The sequence below is a fragment of the Aquila chrysaetos genome (genome assembly GCF_900496995.4).
Source record: "Aquila chrysaetos chrysaetos chromosome W unlocalized genomic scaffold, bAquChr1.4 W_unloc_3, whole genome shotgun sequence".
NCBI lineage: Eukaryota > Metazoa > Chordata > Aves > Accipitriformes > Accipitridae > Aquila > Aquila chrysaetos.
The window spans coordinates 1,290,176-1,307,404 of NW_024470323.1; the positions used below are offsets into that span (position 1 = coordinate 1,290,176).

The 17,229-nt window shown below is 38.6% G+C and overlaps 1 protein-coding gene across 5 annotated transcripts in view; it reads left to right on the top strand.

Moving 5' to 3' along the window:
• Positions 1–17,229, top strand: part of LOC121233000 (nipped-B-like protein) — a 174,071-nt gene that overhangs the window by 67,163 nt on the left and 89,679 nt on the right. For all 5 annotated transcript variants that reach the window (XM_041121549.1, XM_041121548.1, XM_041121547.1 and 2 more), the window contains 4 exons: positions 4,296–4,439; positions 7,186–7,351; positions 8,555–8,685; positions 17,021–17,120. In XM_041121549.1, coding sequence (XP_040977483.1) covers positions 4,376–4,439; positions 7,186–7,351; positions 8,555–8,685; positions 17,021–17,120 — 461 coding nt within the window. In that variant the 5' untranslated portion in view covers positions 4,296–4,375. The remainder of the gene's footprint in view (positions 1–4,295; positions 4,440–7,185; positions 7,352–8,554; positions 8,686–17,020; positions 17,121–17,229) is intronic.

The window sequence follows — 17,229 nt, forward strand, 5'->3', positions numbered from 1 at the left end:
AGTAGTGTTTAGACTAATGTCAAGGATTTTTCAGCTTCTCATGCCCAGCCAGCGAGAAAGCTGGAGGGGCACAAGAAGTTGGCACAGGACACAGCCAGGGCAGCTGACCCAAACTGGCCAACAGGGTATTCCATACCATGTGACGTCCCATCTAGTATAGGAACTGGGAAGTGGGGGCGGGGATTCGCCGCTGGGGGGACTAGCTGGGTGCCAGTCGGCGGGTGGTGAGCAATTGCACTGTGCATCATTTGTACATTCCAATCCTTTCATTATTGCTGTTGTCATTTTATTAGTGTTATCATTATCATTATTAGTTTCTTCTTTTCTGTTCTATTAAACTGTTCTTATCTCAACCCGTGGGTTTTGCTTCTTTTTTCCCGATTTTCTCCCCCATCCCACTGGGTGGGGGGGGAGTGAGTGAGCGACTGTGTGGTGCTTAGTTGCTGGCTGGGGTTAAACCACGACAACTTTCTACTTTAAAAAAAAAAAAAAAAAAAAAAGACCCCCCACCAAAACATGGAACAACCCGTGACATTTTAAATTTAGCATTTTGATAGCAATTTTCTTTTGAATGTTAATTTGCAGTAAAAGCAAATATACATAATTGACAAAAAAAGGGAAGAAGATAACATACAGAAGTAGCACTTTCAATGTGTAGTTATTATCCATAGCATAAACTTTTTTTAATATTACTTTCCGTGCTATCTTGGCTTGGCTTCACTTTTTAAATTGTGTATTATGATGATAGCTTTTTAGATATTATTCTCAATATATGCTGCCCTTTCACTGTTTTCCTTTCACTAAGGGATTTGTATCACTTCCTTCGTACACTGTAGTTTCTTCCTCCCTGGAATGTCTTTTACAATATGTGTTGTTTCTTATAAAGCAGCAAGAGTCTAAATATGTATATACTGAATATGCAAGACCTCCTTTGCATATATGTAAATCGGGTTTCTACTTCTCTGTTTGAACTACTACACTCTGATGCATTGTTTAAAAGCTTTCCAATGCAGCAGTTCTTTGATTTCCTTAGTTCAGCTAATATTAACTAACGGTTTCATTTTTTTCAATCTAGAGGTAGAAATGCTGTACTACTGGTAATAGCTACTGTACAAAGCTGATAATGTAAAATTTTCTAAATATTGATAAATGTTGTTTCTTCTTGACTAATTGCAAGTTGCTAAAATGTATTACTTTTAACTGTTGTTACAGTTGGGGAATGAAAAAAAACTAGAAAGAAAACACAACAAAACTTATCTGTCAGTCAAGCCATTAATTGTTCTATGCTGTTCTGATGTTTTGTATGAAAGAATGTATCTTGTCTTGCACTGTCAATTTTTTTTCTCTAACTGCTTGATATTTTGAATTCTCTAAATGAGTTTAGTAATGTTCTCAGTGACATCAAATTTGAGTTCTAGTTTCACTGGACCTCAGTCTCTAGTTCTGGAATTGAATCCCACCTTGTTTGCCAGTTGTATAACAGATGCAGTTTTGCTCTCAACACAACAGATATAATATTTGGACCCAAATATTCCTATTCTTCATATTGTATTTGTTGTAGAAACTAATCCCATCACTTAATCCCATCTTTCTTTGTCTTTTGTTTACTCTCATCTGTTTACCCACATCATCATAGTTACAAAAACTTCCTAGTGTAAGAGACAGACTTGAATTGTGTGCTTAGTTCCCAGCTGGTGCAGGCAACCACATCCTGTCCCTTCTGTAACATCTGTATGATCCATCTTTAAAGTAATGGTGTTGCTTATCTGTGCTACTACTCCTAATGGAAGGCTATTCCAGAAAGTGGCAGCTCTGATGGTGAGAAGCTCCATTCTGATTTTCTTCTTGCTTGCATTTATGGCCCCCATTAATTGTGTTAGCATTGCCCTGTAGCATTCTTCCTTCCTAACCTTCTTTGACTGCCTTAGAGAGAGCAACCACGTGTCCTCTTGACCTTTTCTTGTTAGCTAAACAAACCAACCCCTTCTACTCTCCTCTTAGAAAACTTACTCTTCCCCTGACCATCCTAGCTCTCTGCACTTGTTCCACTCTCAGATCTGGATCTTGCCAGTTTGTGTTTCTTATCATGTATCTGTGGAGAAGGTTTCTAATTTAAGTGTCTCGTTTTGGAGGAATTTTTCCTATTGAATAGCTGTATAATTTAATTATTGTGGCAGTAATAACAGGAAAGAACTTGCATTAGTAGTGACTGCTGCTGATGTTTACAGCTTTTCCAGGTGATCAGGAAGGGAAAGTGAACAGATTTGCCCCCCCCCCCCCCCCCCCCTTGTTTCTGTGTTACATACAGGATTTCAAATAATACTGACTAGTGACGTGGCCTTAGTCAGCTTTGATGCAATTTCAGTCAGGAGAGGAGAGATCATCAGACATGACGTTTTTCTTCTATATACAACTTATCTGTGAAAGGTGTTCTTTAACTACTTACCTTTCAATGAAAACTTAAATTCTAAAAGTGATGTTAGCTCTTGTGGGTTTGCTGTTGCAGACTCATTGTGGGAAAAGTTAGTTGTTTGTTGTTGTTTTTTCTTTCTTTAAGAATTGCTTATTTATGGAACTAAGAAACCACTGAAATTCTGTGTATATTGGTATTCATTTCGGGTAAAGAAACTCCAATATCAAGTAGTATTTGAAACTGCTCTGGGTGTTTGAAGGCTGTTTTCTCCTGGATTAAAAAAAAAACCCAAACACAACAACCCACGCAGCATATCTATCTGCAGCAGTTTCCTTAACTAGATTTCTGCACCTGTAATGTACTATATTTTTGATAAGAAATGTAATTTAATGGTGGGAATGAGCCTGTGGCAGGTGCAGCAAAGGAAGTCAACTCATTGTCAGTTCTGTTTAACCTCAGTGTTGGGTGGGAATTTTTTTTGTGTTGGTTGCATCTCCCATCACCACCACCACTACCACCCCCTTCCCCCGAAGAATTCAATTGTGTGTAGATAGGGAAACTTTGAAAAGTTAACTTCAGTGGTTCAGGAAAACGTTGAGCAGGAAAAAGACTTATAACATTCAGTTTCCTTGTCTTGCTTGGAATTTGTACATATGTATTAGCAGTGGTGTCTTATATATATGTTGTCATTGGTGTGGCGTAAGAAAGAATGAGATAAAAATTACTAAGGAAATGACAGTGATCTTTTGGTTTATATGTATTGTGTATGTAATTTGCAAAAATGTTGGCTTGTAAAGTAAGCGTAAGCAAATCACGATTTCAGAATCTTCAGTAGACAACATAAATGCTGACAGAAGAAGTCTTTTTACTATTTCACGAACTGTTAACATAGGAGCCTGTCTATAATAGGTAAATGTATATATATCAAGTTCCTTTAATTTATTTTGTTTGGCTTAAGAAAATATCATGCTCAATTTTTGTCATTTCATTAGTATAACAACAGTGGATTGTAATGTGTGATCTTAGTAAATTTTTGTTGGTTTTGGAACTGCAGTTGAAATTATTGTGATGATCTTTTGTGGGGGGTTGATGCTGGGGGGTTTGTTTGTTTGTTTGTTTGTTTTTTTAATAGTGTGGACTTCCTTACAATTGGGATCTTTATAGTTAGTGAAAACTGGATGAACAAATTCCTTTTCAGTAGTTGAATATAAACTGTGCTGTTTTACAGGAAATAAATGAGCTAGTTCAGTGGTGACTAAACCTTTTCTTTCTGTGGAGTGGCTAAAACAGTTCCTGGTAGTAGTTTGACCAGAGAGTGTTTAATATTAAAGAGATATTTTCAGATCAGTTTTGAAATAGCTACTACTTTTAAAATATACTAAGATTTTTTTATTTGTTGCTTTGTTTACTACTTGACTTTTGCATCTGTAAACGATCCCTTTTGGTTTTGCTAGCTTCTTATATGAAAAATATCTCCTCCAAAACTGGGAAGTGAATATAGCAGCTAATTACTTAAACTGGTTATGGATTAAGTGCTGTCCACTGCAATATGAACCAACAGAAATTTTGTTACCAATTTTTGAGTTGGTACTGTATAACCTGAGCAAATTTTCTTTTGATTGCCTTATCTTGCATCTTTTTTGGTGAAGGGCTCTGCTTCTGAGACCAAAAGCTTGCCTTTTGATTGCTTAATGCCATTTGATATTTAAATTCTATATTGTTCTACCCACTTTTGACAAAATTTACTTAGTATGCAGCTGAGGTTATGGTCTGTGTTTCATTTATGTTATTGAATTTAAAATTCTTTTAAGTAAACCGAGAATTTTAATTTGGTTTTGTGGGTTTTTTTTGTTTGTTTTTGTTTTTGTTTTTGTTTTTTTAGTGCTTGGGAGATGGGAAGTAATGATAGCTGGCACCTGAACTAAAATATCTGTGTAGGCGCTACCATCCCAGAACTTCAGGATGAATGGGGATATGCCTCATGTTCCCATCACTACTCTTGCAGGGATTGCTAGTCTTACAGACCGTAAGTACTCTTCTTTTTTTTTTGTCTTTGCTATGTTCCCTTCTACCTCTTCAGTAAATACCTGCATTTTCAAAATACTAAAAATACTTTTATTTTTAAAGCTCTTAAAAGTAAATCTGTTCAAAATCAGATTTGGTATTAAAAATGTTAATTTTGTCATTGCTTGAATTTAAAAAATATATTCAAACAAAATATGCTAATTTAAACATGAAATGAAATGTAGGTTAAAAAAAAACCCCTTAAGTAAACCCAAAACACAAAATATAAGAATTCATTGTTTTTTTGGAATATCATTCAGTAACATATCTGGGTACCCCACAAATAAAGAAAAACATATAAATGAAAAAATACTTCTCTAAAACATACATCTCATCATCTTCACTGAAGAGAGAGAGAGAGAGAGATTAGACTGATGTTCAGCTAGAGTGAGTTGTGGAATAAGCTGAATATACTTGAAACCTAGTTCCTTAGTTTTGGACAAAGTACAAAAAAGTTTCTCTAATTAACAGGTGCAAAGAATGGCTGCTAGAATGGAAATAAGCAGCTGAATCTATGAGGCTTCTTTCTTGGCTGTTCAGCCTACAAAAGGAGCAGATGAGGTGTGTGTGCTGTCTTTAAATACATCAGGAAGACAAATGCAAGGAAAGGAAAAGAACTATTTACATTAAAAGCTGATACTGGCGCAAACCCAAATGGTTATAATCTGACCAAAAATAAATTTCTAGTGGAAACTAAGAGGAGATTTATCATTACTATAATGAGCTCCTAGAACAACCATTCCAATAAGAGAAGTTGGGACAAAGATGCATCTTGTTTATAAAGTATAAGCAAGAGTTTATAGCTCGGTTGTCTGTCTGAGGATAATTGGACTCACTGACCTGAGTGCTTCTTCTGAGCTCTTGTTTTTATTATTATACTGTTGAAATTTGGAGACTTTCCAAGAGATGCTGAAAGTATATACGCAGCAATTGAATTTAATTGCCTACAGTAAAAAAAGCAGATGTACTCGAGGGTAAAAAAACCACTTCATGTCTTTCTGATATTCTGAAATATCAAATTGGAAGATGCTGTTTATGTATTTATATGTGTATATATATGTATCATTATGTGTGTCTAATAATGGGCCATTAGGATGCAAATCATAAGTTTCTGGGCTATGGGTAGTTTTCCAGCACTAAGTATTTGCAGGTAAGGTTCTAAAGGAGTCAAAATACTTAACTGGTAGAGGTCATTGGTCAGAGTCCTGGCGCAAGAGTTCCTTGAAACACTGAACTACCTTTTGTGGGATTAGCCCTTGTGTTAGGTGCATTTGCTTCTTTATCTGTTGTATTTATCTGATGTTTAGAAACTCAGGAGTAGGTGAAAGAGAAAGGCTTGTCACTGCTTCACCTTATTTTTCTCTATGTGAAAAGAAGGTACTGGAATGGACAAGTCCTGTTGCCCTAAAAACATGGAGGATGTGATGACTAGAGGCAGTAGAGTAGGCTCAGTTAACTAGCTGAATTTATACTGTTTTAATAAATATGTTTTGCTGATCTTGCTAATTTTTCCAAGTTTCAAGGTAATCTAATGCAAGTAATGAAAGGTAGCTATTTTAATATATTATATGCTTTTATTTGTATTGCAGTTTATTTCTAAATACAGTAATGATATACATTGTATAGGGGGGAAAAATACTGGAATTCTGCCCCCCCCCTTAAAAAAAAAATAATTTCAAAATATAAAAGAGCCAAAAGAGTATATTTCACAGTTGTGTTTTTCTGAAGCTATTTCTAATGTAATCAGCCTGGGAACCTGAGGTCAGAGTCAGCTTATTTTCGTGGACCCATGAAAAGTGACTTTCCTATGTAGCAGGCTTTTTGGCCTCTTCTGGCTTACTCTCATCTCTGTAGCCCTGCCAAATCATCTGGTCAAGGCTTCTTATTTGGTACACTTCCTTGTTATGCCTGTAGACCTAAGAATGCCCTCTGAAATTATAATATGCTCGTTTATAATCTGATTGAAATATTGTGATAGGTGTTTTCATTAAACAAATCTTTTTACCAAGATTTGTGAATAGGTATATTGACTGAATTGACATTTTGGTGATCATTCCAACCAACGATACTAGCCTTTTCTTGAGAAGATTACTTACATAAAAATGAATACAACAGAAGAATAAACTGAGAATTTAATTAATGGCTTAAATTGGTTGTTGGGTTGTTTAGGCTTTTTTGGTGGTGGTTTTTTTGGGGAGAGTGTTTGGGTTTTTTTGGTTTTTTTTATCTACCCTCACCATACAAAGTGGGAACACTAATTAAATATGAAGGTCAGAGTAGAAAACTTAAAGTATATGATCAATGCACTTACAGTACTGCATGCAGCTACAAGGATTTTGCGTTTCCTTCCTTCCCTTTATCCATGCTTTCAGCTCCGAGAGAAAACTGCCATAACATTAAATACCTTAATATTCTGGAATGTTTAAAAGTATGTTTTTATTCATAATACTTGCCTTAGCACAGTTAAATATTTACAATAATATAGTAATATAACTTATGGATTTGACTGCATTACTTTGTTTAAAATGGAGTCCAGCCTTTGTGCATGTGTGTTCATGATTAAAAAAAAAATCCGGAAATCTTTCCTATATTTCAAATGTAGTTGTCAGGTTTTCTTTCTTAATCACATGAGGGAGTAAGAAGGTGTCCATCTTTGTATGCTCGTGTTTCATGAAATGATTCTGAATTACTTTGTTTCCTGATAACAGTTTTGAACCAGCTGCCTCTTCCATCACCTTTACCTGCTACAACAACAAAAAGCCTGCTTTTCAATGGACGGATAGCTGAAGAGGTGAACTGCCTTCTGGCTTGCAGGGATGAAAATCTGGTTTCACAGCTTGTCCACAGTCTCAATCAGGTGTCAACAGATCACATGTATGTATTTTGAACTTCAGCTATATCAGATCACCATCCTTATTCCTTGAAATTAAAATGAACTGAATTGAGAAGGGTGTTTGTGAGAATCTGAAAATTAGAACATGCAGGTTTTTTATTAGGCTAGTTTAGCAGATTACCGCTGTGTATAAGTCTCAATTGTTTCAGTCAATCAGAATGTTAGTAATTGTCCGACAGCCCTTATGCATAACTAATTTTTTTTAATTTTTTTTTTTAATAGATCTGCTGCTTGTTCCATTCTTGCTAGTTAGGAGTGCAGACTTTGTGGTATTGATTGTGCAATAGTCATTTGTGTTCCACTTTGGTTAATAATGCACATAGACAAATTATATACCCAGTATTACACAAAAAGATACTTTTTTGAGACACCCATGTAAGACCCATGTCAGTTCTGATTAGATATTGAACTTAAATATTTTAAGAATTGAACCAGCAAGTATGCTAACATATTCTCTTTTTGTTAATATGCTTTTTTTTTTTTCTCCATTTTTCCCTGGTGTCTTTTGAATTGTCTTATGTTGACAGCCCTGTCTTTTTCCTACATGTTCCAATCAATTGTTTTGATTAAATGGAAGTAGCTTTTAAAAGTCCTCAAAGCAAACAGTAAGTGAAAGCACAGATGCATTTATAGAAAATCCATTACATTTTTGATGGTTCAAAGGGAATCCTGTGATGTCAAAGATATGCCAATTTTCCTTTTTAAAATAAAAGATTCTCAAAGTGTTGGGCTGCAACCTGAATGTTATGCATTCACGCATATCTTATTTTCACTCCTACAATAATACTTTCTTGATGTTATGCCAAAGTGTTCTTCTTTTATGGAGAAGATCACGATACAAAAGTGAGCATAAGAAACTTTTTATAATAGTCTGAAACTGACAGCCATGTATATATAAGTGCTTATTAACAGAAAATAATTTTGAAGGCTAGTAGGAATAATTGTTCTTCCATTCCTTAAACAAGAGAGGAAAAAAAAGAGGCAGGGAACAGTGCTTTGCAGACTTGGTTTTTTTCTATATTTTAACAGTAAATTGTCATCTTTTGTTTTGTTTTGGTTGGGGTTTTTTTGTTGTGTGGTTTTTAGTTTTTTGGGGTTTTTTTTTACTTGACTCATGGTTTCTTATAATTTGAAAATGCATTTGCCTCTTTATTCTCTTTATTTTCTTACTTCTACAATTCCAGAGAATTGAAAGATAACCTTGGCAGTGATGATCCAGAGGGAGATATACCAGTCTTGCTGCAGGCTATCCTGGCAAGGAATCCTAATGTTTTCAGGGAGAAAAGCATGCAAAACAGATACGGGGTACAAAGTGGTAAGGATTTTTGATTATTTATTGATTGTGTTTTATGTTGTTCTGTAAGTTTAGGGGACTGATACTAACCACAAATATATAGAGAGCACAACTGTGATATTTATGCCTTACCTTGTATTTGATAGTGATATAAAGCTATGTATCTTGACATCTTCTAAGAGCAATTGTATTAGAATAAGCATGGAAATAAACTCTACTGGGTATTTTTGTAAAAAAACCTGTTTAATTTCACTACAGCGTTTAATTTCTAGCATGAGTGATTGGATTTTATTTTAAAGTAATTTTATTTGAATTTCTTTATAGCTAGGTTTATATATTTGTCTTAGTAAATAATTGAAGTTGGGAAAATATGCCTTGATCTTACTGAAAATCTGTACGATTATAGTGTATCATTGTAGTGGTAGTTCTTAATAGTTCTGGGGTAAGGAATAAGGTTGAATGACCCATACTTAACAACTCCTCCCTGCCATTCCTCTTCTCAGCAATTTGTGATGCCCTACAGATTTTACTGTTTCGACAGCTAATTCTTTTCTGAGGTTTAGTAAGATATACTGCTGGATAGCAAAGATGGAGAAGGGGAGAGACCAAGCAAAGGATTAATCAGACAGATTCTGCTTGTAGATCTGGAGACTTCTTCATTTGCACCTGAAATCTTTTCTTTAAATACTAAACTATGAAATGAGTAGGAGAATTTTTTTTTTTTTTTTTTTTTTTTTTCATTTTTGCAGTGTGAGGATAAAGCTTTGCTAGCACTGTAGAGATATAGATAGAAGTGTTACTGGAGTCCACAGGGGATAGAAAGTGTAGGGTGTTTTTGGAGGGGAAAAATAATAAAATGAGATTATTAAGTTCATTCACCTAGGCTAGTGAGTAAAAAGCCATACAATATTTGAAAAGAACTTGCTAAGGACAGAACACATATTGTTCCTTGAAAGAATGCAGAAATTTCCTGGAATGAAAATGTGAAAGGCAGTGCTAAATATTCAGTAACTCATTGATACATATATCCCAAAATTTAAGCTCTGAAAGCAGTCTCCAGATTCTGGGTTTGGTGGTAGCCATGGCAGAGTATGATTTTTCTAGCTGCGGGAAGAGTTGTGACTGTCCTGCCAGTTTTTGCAGAGTGGTTCCACAAAGAACATATGCTTGAATCAGAGTTTTCCACCAGTTTTGTAGAGTAAAATAATTTTTTTGCCAGTGCAAAAGGGAGATGTTGTTTTTGAAATTATTTGTTTTAGCAGAGGCTTTTGAAAGAAAGAAGATAAAGTGAGTTAATTTCTTTCTAATTTTTGCTAATTCTGTGCTTCAGAGAGGGAAACAATTTTGCAGCTTGATTCAATAGGTTAAGAATAATCCTTAATGAAATAAAAGCACCTCTATCTTTAGTAAATGTGCTTTGGCCTATGCTTGAAGGAAGGTACTAGTACAGAATTAAAAATAATTCAACATGAAACTTAAAAGAATAGTTGATGTTATTTTAATAAAGTTAAAAAAGTGGTTTCAGAGAACCAGAAGAGATCAGACTTTAAAACTTCCTTGAATATTTAATTTTATTTTACATAATTCTGAATAAATGTACCAGTGCAAACATTGCAACGTCAGTGTGAAATCAGGAAAAATTGAAAGAAAGGGAGAAGAGAGGAAAAGCATAGCTGTAGACCAAGTATTTTGAGAGGAAGAAGGCTCTGGAATGAATGTTTGGAAAAGCTAGGCAAAGTGTGACTTCATTTTCTATGGAAAAAGGCCACACTTACTGGAAATAGGGGGATCTTTAAGCTAGATGCTGGCAAATTGTGGTAGCCTTATTAGCTGTTAATACATCCCATTCTGATCCCCAAGGCCAAAGGAGGATATACTGATGTGTTCTGGCAGCAAAGGTTTGGTTTTCTTCTGCTTTCTGAACAGATATTGTAATCTCTGTAGAGTCATGATTTGTAGAACAATTGGGGGTTTGCTAGAGATCTTATGTAATGCATTTTTTCAGCTAGAAGAATGAAATTTAGGCTCTTTTCTAGTATTTCAAATTCATCTCTTCTGCTCTCCTTACTGTCTTCCTTCTGAATATTGTCCTTCTGCTTTCTGTTGAGTCCAGCATGCGGTGAAGTCAGCACCGGGTACTGTGATCCAGTATTTGTACTGCCCAGAACTGAGAAGGAAAGAAGGCAGTAGGACCCCCTGTCTATTTACTCAGCCTGGGGTGGGCCTCTGCACCATGATCCCTTGAGTGTCAATTCCAGCGTTAGTATGGACAAACTGAACTCAAATTAATTTCTCCCAGCCTTCTTTTCTAACGCAAGAACAGCAAGACCACCTGGCTAAAGAATTATACATTAAACATGGAATAAAATTCTTGGTTCAGTACAATTTGTCAGGAAATAAAGGCATCTTCAGAAAGCTAAATATTATGTTTTGAATACTTGTGAATATAAGGTAAAGCACAAGCAGAATTCTGTGCTGATGTTTTTTTCCAAGGTCATATTGATTTGTAGCTCAACACTAAGTTTAGAGCGAGAATAGTTCTTAGTTATGATGAACAAATAGTGCAAGAAAGGTGTATTATGTGGACACTTTTGCTTTGTGTCCTGGGTGCACTTTCTGTGATCTTGAGCTGTTTTTACGTAGTGCGTTCTTTGGCATTTAGTAGGGATGCTAAAATGGATTTATGTGTATCACTTTTTTCCAAGAAAAAAAAAAAATATTGTCGAGACTGGGAGTATGTGTTAAGGAAACTCATTCTAGGAATGTTATTACTAGGATGATGTTTTCTCAAAACTGAACATTACCAACAATCAAAATTAAAGTTGCATTTAAAAGAAATTCTTAAGTATTTTAAGGTATGGAAACACACAGTAGAGCCATAAATCTGCTGCTTAGTCATATGACAACAATGTAAATAATGTACAAGAAGATATTTTAGTGTTAATGGCCACAGACTAATTTCAACTCCTTTTTAGACTAAATGTTTGGGGCTTATTTTTACTCCTTCCTCATTACATCATTACTAGGCAGACTTGTTATCTGTCTGGAAACTTTGGAGACACTGCTGTGGTGGGTTTTTTTTGTTTGGTCTTTGTTGTTGTTGTTGTTTTTTGGGGGGGGAGGGTCATGGGGGTTTTGGGTTTTTTTCTTTTTTTTAAGTTATCTAGATTGTGTCCCCCATGTCACCCCTTCCCCCACCCCAACAGAGATAGAGAGGTTTGTCACAGAATAGGTTTTAGGGTTTTTTAAACGGCATTAAAAATGGATTCATTTATATATTTTCTGTTGTTCTTTTACTCATAGAATCGTTTAGGTTGGAAAAGACCTTTAAGGTCATTGAGTGCAACCGTCAACCCAACACTACCATGCCCACTAAACCATGTCCTGAAGTGCCTCGTCTACGTGTTTTTTGAACACCTCCAGGGATGGTGACTCCGCCACTTCCCTGGGCAAGCCTGTTCCAATGCCTGACAACCGTTTCAGTAAAAAAATTTTTTCTAATATCCAATCTAAACCTCCCCTGCCGCAACTTGAGGCCATTTCCTCTCGTCCTATCACTAGTTACTTGATAGAAGAGACCAGCACCCACCTCACTACAACCTCCTTTCAGGTAGTTGTAGAGAGCAATAAGGTCTCCCCTCAGCCTCCTTTTCTCCAGGCTAAACAACCCCAGTTCCATCAGCCACTCCTCATAAGACTTGTGCTCCAGGCCCCTCACCAGCTTGGTTGCCCTTCTCTGGACACGCTCCAGCAACTCAGTGTCTTTCCTGGAGTGAGGGGCCCAAAACTGAACACAGTATTCGAGGTGCAGCCTCACCAGTGCTGAGTACAGGGGAACAATCACTTCCCTGCTCCTGCTGGCCACACTATTTCTGATACAGGCCAGGATGCCGTTGGCCTTCTTGGCCACCTGGGCACACTGCTGGCTCATATTCAGCCAGCTGTCGACCAACACCCCCAGGTCTTTTTCTGTCGGGCAGCTTTCCAGCCACTCTTCCCCAAGCCTGTAGCGCTGCATGGGGTTGTTGTGACCGAAGTGCAGGACCCAGCACTTGGCCTTGTTGAACCTCATACAGTTGGCCTCGCCCCATCGATCCAGCCTGTCCAGATCCTTCTGTAGAGCCTTCCTAGCCTCGAGCAGATCAACACTCCCGCCCAACTTGGTGCCATCTGCAAACTTCCTGAGGGTGCACTCGATCCCCTCATCCAGATCATTGATAAAGATATTAAACAGAACGAGACCCCAATACTGAGCCCTGCGGAACACCACTTGTGACTGGTCACCAACTGGATTTAACTCCATTCACCACAACCCTCTGGGCTCATCCATCCAGCCAGTTTTTCACCCAGCGAAGAGTACACTTGTCTAAGCCATGAGCCGCCAGCTTCTCAAGGAGTATGCTGTGAGAGACAGTGTCAAAGGCCTTGCTGAAGTCCAGGTAGACAACATCCACAACCTTCCCCTCATCCACTAGGTAGGTCACCTTGTCATAGAAGGAGATCAGGTTGGTCAAGCAGGACTTGCCTTTCATGAACCCATGCTGGCTGGGCCTGATCCCCTGGTTGTCCTGCACATGCCATGTGAGCGCACTCGAGATGAACCGCTCCATAATCTTCCCCGGTACTGAGGTCAGGCTGACAGGCCTGTAGTTCCCTGGATCCTCCCTCCGACCCTTCTTGTAAATGGGAGTCACATTGGCAAGCCTCCAGTCATCTGGAACCTCCCCTGTTGACCGGGATCGCTGATAAATGATGGAGAGTGGCTTGGCAAACTCCTCCACCAGCTCCCTCAGTACTCTTGGATGGATCCCATCTGGTCCCATAGACTTGTGAGTGTCCAGGTGGCATAGCAGGTCATTAACTGCTTCCTCATGGATTAAGGGGGGTATATTCTGCTCTCCATCCCTGTCTTCCAGCTCAGGGGGTGGAGTACCCTGAGGATAACTGGTCTCCCTATTAAAGACTGAGGCAAAGAAGGCATTAAGTACCTCAGCCTTTTCCTCATCTCTGGTGGCAACGTTCCCTTCTGTATCCATTAAAGGACAGATATTCTCCTTGGGATTCTTTTTACTGTTAACATATTTGTAAAAACATTTTTTGTTGTCTCTTGCGACAGTGGCCAGATTTAGTTCTAGCTGAGCTTTTGCCTTTCTAATTTCCTCTCTGCATGACCTAAGAAGATCCCTGTACTCTTCCTGAGTTGCCTGCCCTTTCTTCCAAAGATGGTAAACTCTCCTTTTTTTCTTGACTCCTAGCAAAAGCTCCCTGTTCAGCCAGGCCGGTTATCTTCCCCGGTGGTTCATCTTGCGGCGCATGGCGATTGCCTGGTCCTGAGCCTTTAAGACTTCCTTCTTGAAGAATGCCCAGCCTTCCTGGACCCCTTTGCCCTTCAGGACTGTCTCCCAAGGGACTCTCTCAACCAGTGTCCTGAACAGGCCAAAGTTTGCCTTCCAGAAGTCCATAGTGGTGGTTTTGCTGACCCCCTTCCTTACCTCACCAAGAATAAAGAATTCTATCATTTCATGGTTACTAAGCCCGAGACAGCCTCTGACCACCACATATCCCACCAGTCCTTCCCTGTTCGTAAACAACAGATCTAGCGAGGCTCCTCCCCTGGTAGGCTCACCTACCAGCTGTGTCAGGAAGTTATCTTCCACACACTCCAGGAACCTCCTAGACTGCTTACTGTCTGCTGTGTTGTATTTCCAGCAGACATCCAGAAAGTTGAAGTCCCCCACGAGAACAGGGGCACACAATTGTGAGACTACTGCCAGCTGCTTGTAGAATGTTTCATCCGTCTCTTCAACCTGGCTGGGTGGTCTATAACAGACTCCCAGCATGATATCTGCCTTGTTGGCCTTCCCCCTCATCCTTACCCATAAGCACTCCACCTTGTCATCACAATCGTGTAGCTCTGTACAATCAAAACACTCCCTAACATAGAGAGCCACCCCACCACCTCTTCTACCTTGCCTATCCCTTCTGAAGAGCTTATAGCCATCCATTGCAGCACTCCAGTCATGGGAGTCGTCCCACCATGTTTCTGTGATGGCGACTAAGTCATATTTATCCTGCTGCACAATGGCTTCCAGCTCCTCCTGTTTATTGCCCATGTTGCGTGCATTGGCATAGATGCACTTGAGCTGGGCTATCGTTTCCACCCCCAACATTGGCATGCTGCCCCCAGGCTCATCTCTGGTGAGCCTAGTTTTATCCCCTTCCCTCTTCAAACCTAGTTTAAAGCCCTCTCTATGAGTCCCGCCAACTCATGCGCGAGAATCCTTTTACCCCTTTGAGATAGCTGGATACCATCTGTTGCCAGCAGGCCCGGTGCTGTGTAAACCTCCCCATGATCAAAAAACCCAAAATTCCAATGACGGCACCAGCCTCTGAGCTACGTATTAACCAGGTGTGTTTTCCTGTTCCTTTCAGTATATTTCCCTGCCACTGAAGGGATTGAGGAAAACACTACCTGTGCTCCCGATCCTTCCACTAATCGCCCCAGTGCCCTGAAGTCCCTTTTGATTGCTTTTGGACTGCTCTCCGTGACCTCATCACTGCCCACCTGCACAACCAATAGCGGATAATAATCAGAGGGCCAAACCAGACCAGGGAGTTTCCTAAAACTAAAACCTACTGCATCTGTGGTTCAAAATGTGTTTAAAATTTAAGGAGGAGAAAACAAATAGATATGTTTTAAAAGTATTTTAAAAGTACAGTCTTTGTTTTAAGCATAAAATGAAACTTCATCTGTATAGTTCATACTCATATGGGCACATTCTGTTAGCTTTCTGTACATGAATGTTAAGGGTTAATAGTTTGACTAACTACTACCTAGTTGTGGTGAGGGTGGCTGTGAGAGGTGAGCAGGCAGTGGGCATGTCGGGTGCTGCCTCCAACACAAAACCCCTGGAGTTTCCTCCTCACAGGCCTCTGTGCGAGGAAACCAGTGTCCATTTAAACAAATTTTGCAGGAGTTGAGGAGTCCCCTTCTGTTACTCGGGACAATGAAATGTCCTCTGTACTGAAGTATGGAGGTCTCTGGTTTTTTTTTTTTTTGTTTGTTTGTTTTTTTTTTTTCAGCACAACATGGGTCTTTCACTCTTGCTCTGGGCTAGTTTGCCTGTGCTAATGTACTTGGAATGCAGCACTTCATACCTACTGGGAGGTAGTAATGGCTGCATTCCTGGGGGATTATCCCATCTCTTCTTTGCTGGGGAGAGGGGAAGAGAAAAGAGGATGACAGGGAGGATTTCTGAAACTAGCTTTGCTTGTGTGAATGTTGCAGTAATTGAAATCAGTGATAGTAATTCAAGGATTGATGTCTCCCAAACACTCTGGATTGGGGACTACTGTCAGCCTTCTATCTAACCTTTGTTTTAAAATATTTGCATTACTGATGTGCTTTTACCCAGGGCTGTGGATCACTTGCTGTGGCTTCCAAAGCTGCAGTGTGCACATGAATTCTGATGCTGTTTTAGCTGCAAGACATTAAATTCTGTCATTAAAATCACCTGGTTAAAAGTCATATAAGTTTTTGTGTACCTGCACCACTTCAACTTCCAGTGTCATGTGGTGGTTAGGAAATTCTTTATACCTGTATTGGAGAGGAAAAAAAGATCCCTTTAAATTCTCCCTAATAAAGATGCAAGTTAGTTTCAAGCACATTGGTACTTGTGGCTTGCCATCTAGTACAACTCCTGAATTTCCAAAGCGTGACTGTGGGAATCTACAGGTTGTAGGAGTCTACAGGTGGGATATTGGTGGTTCTTTGCAATTGAAAATATTTCAGCACCTTCTTTGATAACGTTCCTTATAAGTGATGGTGGAGGTGGAATAGAAAGCTTTTGTCCCTGGGTAGAAAGGAACCACTAAGGCATTATGGGAGCAGGGAGAATATCTTGCACCGCTCAGCCAGAGATGATTGTTTGCTGTACTTGTTCTAAAAATGGGAGATAATTTTTCTGTGTTCTTCTGACTTGTGAGGTTTCCAAATCTTTTACTTATTGGCACAATGAGTACTGTACACACCAGTCTGAGGTGTGGAGCATATGTTCTGTTATAAAATGTTTCTATTTACTAGCAGGTTTTTGGCTAAGGAACAGAGGAAGGAACTACCGTTGATATTTATAATTGAATTAATACTGCTTTAGGGAACACTCTTTTTATGTCACGGTGTAAAATGGACATCTTGCATGGAATCGATCTTTTTTTAATGTTTTCTAACAGTTGTAGGTAGATGTTAATGTCTGTAAAGTTTATAATCTCTTTGTATATAATAATTTCTAAAATGAGAGACTTCATTGATTAAAAAGGAAATGCATGTAAAGTAATGCTGCTCTCTTCTTCTTAATAGGGATGATGATGTCGCAGTTTAATATTTCTCAGAATTCCATGCGAGGTAGTCCTGCATCTTCCAATTATCAACAAACCACTATCTCACATAGCCCTTCAAGGTAACGCTTTCTTTTAAATGGGGTGGGATGGGCAGCAAACTGCTAATTCTTCCTACAGTGACAGTCAGTTTTTGTTGCAAGTATGTGAATGGAAGATGATCAGTGTCAA